The sequence below is a fragment of the Mus caroli genome, unplaced genomic scaffold (assembly GCF_978045245.1).
Source record: "Mus caroli unplaced genomic scaffold, Mus_caroli_1 scaffold_3, whole genome shotgun sequence".
Classification (NCBI taxonomy): domain Eukaryota; kingdom Metazoa; phylum Chordata; class Mammalia; order Rodentia; family Muridae; genus Mus; species Mus caroli.
This window is the reverse complement of record NW_028227258.1, coordinates 102,568,164-102,579,379: the sequence shown is the minus strand read 5'-3', so window position 1 is coordinate 102,579,379 and position 11,216 is coordinate 102,568,164. Positions and strand designations below refer to the sequence as shown.

General features: G+C 45.1%; 2 protein-coding genes across 2 annotated transcripts in view; one reads left to right on the top strand and one right to left on the bottom strand.

Annotated features, from left to right (window-relative positions):
* Positions 1-4,850: 4,850 nt before the first annotated feature.
* On the bottom strand, positions 4,851-5,714 carry LOC147005632 (endogenous retrovirus group FC1 Env polyprotein-like). The gene is made up of 2 exons (XM_085836069.1): positions 5,604-5,714; positions 4,851-5,498 (listed from the first exon to the last, which is right to left on the bottom strand). Exons 1-2 carry the CDS (start codon positions 5,712-5,714, stop codon positions 4,851-4,853), a joined length of 759 nt encoding a protein of 252 aa, XP_085692195.1.
* A 247-nt stretch (positions 5,715-5,961) lies between these two features.
* The window catches only part of LOC110291960 (arylacetamide deacetylase-like 2), a 72,652-nt gene continuing 67,397 nt past the window's right edge, over positions 5,962-11,216 (top strand). The window contains exon 1 of the mRNA XM_085835344.1: positions 5,962-6,152. Within this exon, the coding sequence (XP_085691470.1) occupies positions 5,962-6,152 (191 nt within the window). The remainder of the gene's footprint in view (positions 6,153-11,216) is intronic.

Sequence of the window (11,216 nt, the reverse complement as noted above, 5' to 3'; positions counted from 1 at the left end):
CAGAATGTTTTCACTGCACTAGGTTTCCACCTCCCCATACACACACAGTGTTTCCCAATTATGCTGGTTTGTATATTCTTGGACCAGGGAAATGGCATCATTTGAAGGTCTGGCCTTGTTGGAATAGGTGTGACCTGATTGGAGTAGGTGTGTCACTGTGGGTGTGGGCTTAAGACTCTCACCCCAGTTGCCTGGAAGTCAGTCTTCCACTAGCAGCCATTGGGTGAAGACATGGAACTCTCAGCTCCTCCTGCACCATGCCTGCCTGGATGCTGCCATGCTCCTACCTTGATGGTAATGGACTGAACCTCTGAATCTGTAAGCCAGCCAAATTAAATGATGTTTTTTATAAGACTTGCCTTGGTCATGGTGTCTGTTCACAGCAGTAAAACCCTAAGACAGAAGTTGGTACTGGGAGTGGGGTATTGCTGTGATAGGCCTGACCATGCTTTTATTTGAAAGAATGTGGACTTTTGGACTTTGGATTTGGAACTCAGTGGAATGCTTTAAATGCGGCTTAATGGGTCATCCTAGTAGGAATATGGAAGACTTTGTTGCTGGGAGTAATTTGAAATGTGTTGACCTGGCCCAAGAGATTTCAAAGGAGAAGAATTTCTGTTTTTGTGGTATTTTGGTGAAGATGGTGGCTACTTTTTACCCTTGTGTGAAAAGTCTGCCTGAGGCTAAGGTGAAGAGACTTGGATTAATTGCATTAATTGCATTGACAAAGGCAATTTCAAAAAAGCCCAGCAGAGACTTTGTTCTCTGGTTAAGTCTCACAAAGAGAAGTTTGAACAAGCATAGCAAGCTTAGAAAGACAAGATATAAAATGTATGGTTCGAGTATTAAAGGCATACCAGGAAGTGAAATGGAGGAAAATCCCGTGTTCTAGGAAATAACAGATTAAGGGAGTGGGACCTTGGGGCAAGATCCTACCCAGCTGAATTTAGATCCAGGCATGGTGGTACACACCTTTAATCCCATGAGACAGGCATGCTGATCTCTGCATTCAAGGTCAATTTATAGAGCAAGAACCAGGATAGCCAAGCTTAGGCAGTGAAGGATTTAGAAAACATAAAGCCCGTGATAATGTAATAGTACAAGGGAATCATGTTCTAGTCCCTGTAAGCAGCAGAACTTGGCAGCTTCAGCCATGTGTCTCTGGCTCTAGACTTAAGAATGGAAGGAACTACTGGGACAATTGATGCTGGTTAGCTGGAGCTAAGACATTAGCAATGATTAAAAAGAGACCAGCATCACTGAGTTGAAATCTGGGAGTTGTTTTCTGGGAGCATAAAGAAGCTGTGTTCTAGAGATACCCAAGGTTGTACCTCATGCTGCAGCTGGACTTGTATTGTGTAAGAGTCACCCAGGTGGTACTGGTTTTGAAGGCATGAAGGTGTCATGAAGAACAGCTGAGGTTTGGCACTGTGAGAGGTCATGGAAGGCCATTGGAGAAGGTGTAGCCTCAGCTGTAGTTGATGGCCCAGGACTGAAAGGGTCAGGCAAAGGATTTGATGCTTGGCACCATGAAGAGATGAGAGGCTATTGGTGAAGCCTAGTTGAAGTGGAACACCCTAGTGTATTGGAGATGTCAGTACCAGAGGATGTCAACCAAGACAGCAGCCATAGTGGAGTGGATCAACCTGAGCTTAGAGTGCTACAGAGGGCAGAGCTGGAGAAGTGATGTCAGCCCTTAGGAGGAGTCCAATAGATCAAGTGGAATCTTAGACACTGAAACAAGAAGCAGTAACACTGAAATTGCCTTGGATACTCAAAGATGTTAAAGATGCCAGAGCCATGGGATACATGCTGAGGAAAGCTGCTAACAGGGAGTGGAACCAGCCCAGGAGAAAGCAGTTTGTTGCAGTCAACAAAGATGAAAAAGGAATGGAGATCTGAAGACTGCTTTGACATCAGCCATGGAGATGCAGAATTTGGAGTTTGCTCAGCTGGTTTCCTGCCTTGCTTTGTAGAGTACCGTTAATTAGTTGGATGAATATCAAAAGAGCCCTTGAACTTTGGACTTTTAACCTTGTTGAGACTGCTATAGATTATGAGGACTTTGAAAGTTGGACTAAATGCATTTGCATTATGCTATGTTTAAGTATAGACCCCCATAGTTTAAGTTTAAGATTTAAGACCCCCCTATGTTTAAGTATAGGCCCCCATAGACTCATGGTTTTGAACAAGTCTATGAGGGCCAGGGAGTGGAATATGATGGTTTGTATATTCTTGGACCAGGGAAATGGCACCATTTGAAAGTGTGGCCTTGTTGGAATAGGTGTGACCTGATTGGAGTAAGTGTGTCACTGTGGGTGTGGGCTTAAGACTCACACCCCAGTTGCCTGGAAGTCAGTCTTCCACTAGCAGCCATTGGGTGAAGACATGGAACTCTCAGCTCCTCCTGCACCATGCCTGCCTGGATGCTGCCATGTTCCCACCTTGATGGTAATGGACTGAACCTCTGAATCTGTAAGCCAGCTCAAATTAAATGTTGTTTTTTATAAGACTTGCCTTGGTCATGGTGTCTGTTCACAGCAGTAAAACCCTAACTAAGACACCTCCTTCCCACCTCCCTGTCTCCATGTGGATATCATCACCTCCAATCCCAACTGGTATCTAAACACCCCGGGGCCTCCAGACTCTTGAGGGTTAGGTGTAACATCTCTGAATGAACACAGACCTGGCAGTCCTCTGCTGTATGTGTGTTGGGGGTCTCATATCAGCTGGCGTATGCTGTCCATTTGGTGATCCAATGTTTGAGAGATCTTGGGGGGTCCAGATTCATTTAGGCTATTGGTTCTTCTACAGGGTTGTCCTTCTTCTCAGCTTCTTTCACCCTTCCCTAATTCAACAACAGGGGTCAGCTGCTTCTGTCCATTGATTGGGTGCAAATATCTGCATCTGACTCTTTCAGCTGCTTGTTGGGTCTTCTGGAGTGTGGTCATGATAGGTCCCTTTTTGTGAATACTCCATAGCCTCAGTGATAGTGTCAGACCTTGGGACCACCCCTTGAGCTGGATCACACTTTGGGTCTGTCACTGGACCTTCTTTTCCTCAGACTCCTCTCCATTACCATCCTGTAATTCTTTCAGACTGGAACAATTATGAATCAGCGTTGTGAATGTGGTATAGCCCCCCTCCCTCATTTGATGCCTTGTTCTTCGAGCTGGAGGTGGCCTGTATAAGCTCCCTCTCCCTACTGTCAGGAATTTCATCTAAGGCCCCACCCTTTGAGTCCTGAGAGTCTCTTCCCATTTTTATTTCTATCAGGTTTAGTGTATCTGGATTTGTGATGAGGTCTTTGGTCCACATGGACTTGAGTTTTGTGAAGAGTGATAATTATGGATCAATTTGCATTCTTCTACGTGCAGCCATCTATTTTGACAAGCACCACTTGTTGAAGATGCTGTCTCTTTTTTTCCAGTGTGTATTTCTGGTTTCTTTATTAAAAAATCAAGAACAACATGATGAACTAACCAGTACCCCGGAGCTCTTGTCTCTAGCTGCATATGTATCGAAAGATGGCCTAGTCGGCCATCACTGGAAAGAGAGGCCCATTGGACTTGCAAACTTTATATGCCCCAATATAGGGGAATGCCAGGGCCAAAAGAATGGGAATGGGTGGGTAGGGAAGGGGGGGCGCTATGGGGGACTTTTGGGATAGCATTGGAAATGTAATTGAGGAAAATATGAAATAAAAATATTAAAAATTAAAAAAAATGTAAAAAAAAATCAAGTTTTCATATGTGTTTGGATTGATGTCCAAGTCTTCAATTTAATTCAATTGATCAATTAGTCTGTTTTTCTGACAATACCATGTTGTTTTTATTACACTATCTCTGTAGTGCAACTAGATACCTCTAGCACTTCATCGGTCCATTTATTGTTCAGGCTTGCTTTAGTTATCCAGAGCTTTTTGTTTTTGTTTTCCCATATGAATCTGCAAACTGTCCTTTTGAGATCTGTAAAGAATTGTTTTGAGATTTTGATGGGACTGCATTGAATTTGTAGATTTCTTTTGGGTAGGTGACCATTATCCCTAGGTAAATCCTACTGATGATACATGAGCATGAAAGATCTTTCCATTTTCTGATATCTTCAATTTTTTCTTCGAAGATTTGAAGGTTTTATCTTACAAGTCTTTTACTTGCTTGATTAGAATGGTATCCTAAGATGTTATATATTATTTGGGGCTATTGTGAATTTGGGCCTGGGTACCAGAGGTTTTCCATGGAGATCTCTGACCAGGCCTGGTCTGAGGGTTCCAGGGAAGGGAAGCGAGTGCAGGCAGTGAGAAGAAGTCTCTGCCATGCCTTCCAAGTTGCTCAGTAACTCTGAGCCACTCTGCACTGAGTCGGGTTGTGCTGGGTTGATGAGAAGCTGACTATCCAGTGAGGAGTACAGTAGAACCTCAGGTGGCTCTTCTAGAGAGATCTCTTCCCAAGTGTTGCAGCTCTTGGAACAAAAGACTCAAACAATAGAGTAGTTCTAGCACATCTCTAATTCACCGGATAGCATTTATATACAGTTTTTGGGGTGATTCAGGGTTTGATAGCAGGTACCTCTCATTGGCTTGGACTGAGAGTTTGGGGGAAACCTTATTTGCATGCTGGAAGGCTTGGTGCTGCTCCTACTTGACTGATAGACACACGCCTCTCCTCTGGGGGCTATAGGGGCAGTAACTTTAACAGGAGCCAGGGGTCCAGGCGACATGATCAAATACCTTCTGTCTCATGTAGGTGGAAATCATCACCCATCAGGTCCCCGGGATTCCAGACCTATGTTCAACTGGAGACCAGGCTACCTGTGTGTAACCCACTGCCCCACAAATCCCCCTTTTCTTTTTATAAGGGAGAGGTGTCACCAGAATAACTGTGTCCTATGTCAGGAACAATTTTATACTGAACCAAGGCCTGATTGGTAGTGATGTTTGCAATGCTACTCATCTGCTGCTTTAGAAAATGAATTATACAGGGTGCCAAGAGAAGCAAGGCTCCAATGGCTAATATGGAGCCAAGGAGGGGAAGAACCCAGGATACCAAGTGGTTAGAGTACCAATGGGTAGGGGTTTTGGGAGTATAGCATGCCTGGAAGTTCCCCCAGAGTTCTTTGAACATTTTTATATCTTGTTCTACCAGCCCAGATTCATTGGCATAAAAGCAACATTTGTCCCCCAGCAAAACGCAAGTCCCTCCCTGTTCAGCAGTCAGTAAGTCCAGGGCTCTCCCGTTTTGGAGAGTAACTCCTGCTAAGGAGGTTATCCGGCGTTTGAGAGACTTAAGGCTGTCTGTAGTGGAAGCCATTTCGTGGTCAAGCTTGTATTGGAAGTCACTGGCCAGATGTTGTGTTTGGACAAAGGCTTCTCCAGTAGTTCCTGTTGTGCCCAGTGAGACAGCAAGGCCTAGTCCAATGAGCAGAGCGATGAAGATGTCTCTCTTCTTTCGGCTTTCTCCCATCTGCAAGGTGAGTTCTTCAGGTTCATAGAGATAAACCTGGGGAACAATTATCGCAGAGGTGCAGGAGCTTTGAAAAGGAGTGTTAATCTAGGAACCTGTAGTGCCTTTGAACCAGAGGAGGGCAGGAGGGTTAACACATACTGATTTGGTGATGGTGATGTCATAGACATATGTAAAAGAGGGTTTTGAGGAGGGTCCTACAAGGCAAAGGGCAGGGGGTACTTCAAAGGGAGGAATGCCCTGTGCTTTCATCGTGAATAGTGTTCCATGGAGGTCGAGAAGGGAAATGTTAATAGGAACAGCTGCTAATAATGGTTGGGAGAGAGAAGCACAGAAAAGGCATTGGGAGGAATTGGGGTGGGTTGTTAAGGGAGGGAGGTCAGCTGCAAATTGGATGTACTAGCCAGGAGAGGGTAGCTCACAGGACCATCTGAGACTGATTTTCCTGTTGGATAATATTAGCATGGGTAAAGGCTGATTTGGAGACAGGACCAAGCTCATGGGAGATGTGCAGGTCAGCAACTGGGTATTTGGCATAGCCATTGGGTTAAAGTTTACCCATGACTCCGGTCTGCCAACGTTCATCCCATGGATTGCTGATGGAAAGATGAAAATGAATTTTAAGGTTGGTGAGCTTGGTGCTACCATGACTGGTGGATTCCATTCTGCAGCTCCTGGAGACATTCACCTGTGTTTTGGTAAGGAAAGCAGAGAAAAGGGCTGGGCATAGTGGAGACAGAATCTGGATGTAGAGGGATCTCAATCCTGGTTTTGACATCCTTCAAGTGAACAATCCTGGGCCCCTTTAGCTTTGTTGTGTCCATTGTAGGTTTCCCTAGCATAGAATCTCCAATGGTAGGTGTTGGGAAGGCTAAGGAGGGGATGGGCAGCAGCAGAGTTAGCATGAAGAGTGACAAAAAAAGCCAAGAGAATAGAGGAGAGGGGGGCTTGTGGAGGGCACATGGCCAGGGCATCAGTCACCAGGTCATGGATGTCCTTCCAGGAGATCTTGTTGTATTTCTGGGGGTGGTGTTTCCTCTGCCTCCTCCTCCTATTCTTCTGTCCTTAATCTGCCAGTGAAAGGTCGGTCATCTTCTTGGTCAGTGGGGTGATGTTGGACATTTTTGGCAGGAACCCAGGTAGGCTTAGGCTGGTCCTGTGGAAAGACACAAGCTAAACCCCTTCCAGTATGGTTCCTTCCAAATTTTGTCCAAATGATCTCACCATTGTACTAGAATCGGGGTGGCTAATTTTGGTGTGTGGCAATGGAGGGAGATAGGAGGATGTTTGGGGTTTTGTAGATGTTAAATATGTTTAGGGTGGTCAGAGCCATCATTAATTGTACATTAGGGAGATTGGTGGTTGCCTTTCGTTTTAGGAGTTGGGATTTTAGGGTTTGATGTGTTCTTTCTATTATTTCTTTGCCCTGGGGGTTGTGGGGAATTCCCTTATGATGGGCAATTTCTCAGTACGTGCAGGAGGTTTTGAATTGAGAGCTAGTGAAGGCCAGGCCATTATCAGTTTCTATCTGTTGAGGAATGCCCAGGATGGCAAAGGTGGAGAGCATATGATGACTCAACCTTTTTGAGTTTTCATCTGTTTGGGCTGTAGCCCATATAAAATGCGAGTATGTATCTACAGTGACAAAAACATATTTCTGCCTAACAAATTGGGGAATATGGGTGACATCAATTTGCCATAAGGCATTGGACTTAAGGCCTCAGGGGTTGGTGCCCATCATCTGTAAAGCTGGAGTGGTAATGAGGGATGCACAAGAGGAGCATATCTTTATTATCCTTTGGAGTTGAGCAAGAGAGATGTGGGGGAAGCAGGCATGAAGTCCCTTTATATTTGTGTGTGTGCATGAATGAAATTGATCTGCTTTTTTAGTGGGGGCAATGAATGTCCTGTTGAGGCAGTTTGGTTGGCAAGTTCATTTCCCTCAGATATAGGACCTGGCAGGGGACTGTGAGATCAGATATGCTGGATGTAGATGGGGGAGTCTCTTTCCTGTAGGAGGGTGGAAACCTGTATAAGTAGAGGTGAAAGTGGGTTGGCATCTAGTTTGATGAAGGATATTGACAACCAGAGGAGCAAATTGACAGCATATACACTGACTGAAAAGAGGCTAAGGGGGCCCTTGACTTCTTTTAGAGCTAGATAGCTGACATATAATTCTTTATATTGGGGGGAGTGACTGGGTAACTCTTTGAATTGGAGGATAAGGGGTTCATCCTTAGGGAATTAGTATATTACTGCTTCAGCTCCCCTCTTTCCCCATCAGTAAATATTGAGGAGACTCCTGCTATGGGCCCTTTTGAGAATAATTTGGGGGGTAGCCATCACAACAGAGGGAGGGCAGAGGCCCATTTCTCATCAGGATAATGGTTGTCAATTTGTCCTGGGAATCCTATTAATCCAATAGCAAAGCGAGAGTGATTTTTGATTAGCCACTGAATGTCAGAGAGGGAGAAGAGGATGACAAGAATGTCAGGTTCTTTCCCTAGGGTTTGTAGGGCTCTATCCCTGCCATTTTTAATCATGCTAGCAAGCACATCTACCTCATTTAAAATTTTGGGTGCACTACCCATTGGGATGTGGAGCCATTCCAGCAGGTCCTGATGTTGGTAAAGGGCTCCCACAAGTGTAGGGGAGGAGTTAAAGATGAGGAGCTATATAGGTTTTGTTGGGTCATACCTAGCAAGAGCCATATCTTTTAGGGCTGCATTAATAGAATTTAGAGCTTGGTCTGAGGACAGTGTTCTCAGGGAGGATGAACTTTTGTCTCCTTTCAGGAGGTTAAAGAGGGGTCAAAGGGTGCTTGTAGGAAGGGGGAGCCAGGGCCAAAGCCAATTGAGGTTGCCCAGAAAGCTCTGGAGGAAGGTGAAAGTTAATTTTTGAGGGAGGGAAAGGGTGGGTTTGAGGGGATGTATTGAGGTAAGGAAAATCTTTGTTCCTAAAAATGCAATGGGAAGAATAAGTTGAATTTTGTGAGGGGCTATTTTGAATCCTAGGACAGATAGGGAGGGTATTAGCTGGTCCTTAAGTTGGGAGGGGGAGGTAGAAGAGTTTCCCCAAACTAAAATATCATCCATATAATGATAGATATTGAGTCCTTTGTCTAAATAGGGTTTCAATACCATGACTACAGCCTCCTGACAAATGGTTGAACTGTTAGCCATTCCCTGCAGGAGAACAGTCCATTCATATCGTGAGGCTGGGCCAGAGTTGTTAATGGGAGGGACTGAGAATGAAAAGCAGTCTTTTATGACTATTCCTAACAGGGGAACATTGGCAGGGATGGCTGAGATGTGGGGGAGCCACAAACTCGCATGGTTTTGTTAATTGCCCTCAGATCTTGCAATAATCTCCATCCCCCTGAGCTCTTTTTTTTTTTTTTAATAGCAAACACAGGGGTATTCCATGGACTGTGAGAGGGGCGGAGGTATTGTAGCAACAGCTGTTCTTTTACCAGCTGTGTGAGGGCTCTGAGCTTCTCCCTTGATAGAGGCCATTGTAGGACCCAGATGGCTTCCTTGGAAAGCCAATCAAGTCTGGGAGTACTAAATCTGACAGTGGCCCTAGAATTGGGGGTAATTTGGAGGAGGGTTTTAGGGTCTCCTTAGGTATTATCTTTATAGGTAATGTCTTCTATTGTAATGTGGTCTCTTTCTGGTTGGGTAGTAAGAACCACTTCTAAGGCTTGTAAAATATCTCTCCCTAGAAGATTGGTGGCTACTTGAGCCACCAGGGGTCATATAAGGCCAGTAGCCCCATCTGGGTCTTCCCATTTGTAAGCCTGTTTAGTGATGAATGTGTGAGAGGTACCCCCTATGCCTATGAGCTGGGGCCTAGGGATCAGTTACCAATTACATGGGATCTCTTGCTGCCTTAAAATTGTCCTGTCTGCTCCAGTATCAATAAGGCGCTTGAATGGATTATTGTCTATCGTGATGGTTAATTTTTTATGGAAGACTTCTGAGATGCTGGATAACCATAAGGCTTCTAGGGAGTAGTTGTCCCTCTTACTGTCAGGACTGAGGGCTGTCCTGTCTGAAGTTTAAGGGCTCCAGTGGCTTACCATCCTTATCATATACAGTGGTACAGCACCTTTTCTGCAGGAGGGTGGGGCAGATTTTCTTATTGCGATTAGAATCTGCTATGGGGAGAGAGTGTTGTGGGCATTCATCCCTCCAATGTCCTGTCTCTCCATATTTGAAGCAGATTCCTTATGTTTTTACTGCTGCTACAAATACCTGAGCCAGGGATGTAACCTGATGTGATACGGCTCCTAGATTCCTGGTTGCCACGATCCACATATTGTGATGTTCCTCCTGGAGACCCTGGCAAGCAAGTCTGAATTCAGAGGTCATACTAAATGGTTTTAAGAAGGAGATCTCTGGCTATGGGGTTGGGAATTTTTCTTTCTAGGCTCATTTTAGTTCTGAGAATAAAATCAGATAGGGGTTTTCTGGGCTTTTGTTGGAGAGAGAGCAGGGAGGAGGCAGGGTCTTGTGACCCTGATGGTGGAGTGAGCCTATCCCAAGTTTGGGTTGCACAGAGAAGGACCTGCTCTTAGTACCCTGCTGACTGAGTTGCCTGCTGTGCTCCAGTAGAAAATTTTTCCTGGCCAAAGAGTTTACTAAAGCCCCAATGGAGTGTCTCCTCTGCTCTGGTTTTGCCTGACTTGTTGACAGCATTCATCTCGAAATAAGGCTTCCCATTCCAAAAACATTGGTCTGGGAAGGGCAGAATGGTAAATATCTCTCCAATCTTGGGTGGGAGGTATTTAAGTTGGCAATATTACTCTGTAGGAGAGCATTTGTCCAGGGTACATGGATGCCATCTTCCTTTACTGCCTGCCTGAGTTATTTTAAGGCTGAGGCTTAGAGAGGTTACCAATTAAGGTTTTTTTTTTGGGGGGGGGGCTGGGATTGATATTAACTGGGAATGCCTGAGCAGTTTGAGTTTTTAGTTTTGTATCAGATGCCTGAGTAGCATGGGAGGCAGGGTTAGTTTTTGCAAGAGAATCTCGAATATTACAGAGTTGTTGGGTGGAAGATGGTTGGGGATAAGGGTCTATGGAGTTAGGTGGGGCTTCTTCTATGAGTTTTGATGGTATTTCACTTTTATGGCTTGGAGAAGGAGGAGAGATACCTCTCTCTGGTTGGATCGGGGGAGGTGAAGTTGTTATCTCCTTTGTGTTTTTAATGGAGCCTTGCCTTTGAATGGGAGAGGGAGGAGCAGGAAAAGCAGATGGTTTATTTAGTATTTCCTCTGAGGCATAAGGAGTTAGGGGTGGGTAGATGGATTTTATTTCTTTTATTAATTTGGAAGGGCTGTTGAAAGAACCTAGTGGGGAAACCCCCACTCAACTCCCGATTTGGTGTGCACCCAAGAATCAATGACCATCTTGATGTAAAAACACGAGGTAGTTTAATGGCGGAGCTCCGGGTCAGACAGGAGAAGGTGGTTTCGACCTGCAGCTTGGAAGCTAGGGGTTTTTATAGAAAAGGGGTGGGGCTGGGGGAGGAATTGGCGCAGTTTCACATGATTGGTTCATTTAAACATCAGCAGACTGTTAACATTTTACTTAGGTCAGAAGGGCGGGAGATAGGGAGGCACCGGGCCAGTCAGGCATGCCATTCTCTTTATCTTTCTTTATCTTTATGGCCAAGCAGCCTCAGGAATGTCTTAACAACGGGCCTGCCCAGGCATGTTCTGGCCTGTTCTGCTATGTTCTCAGCCCCAGGT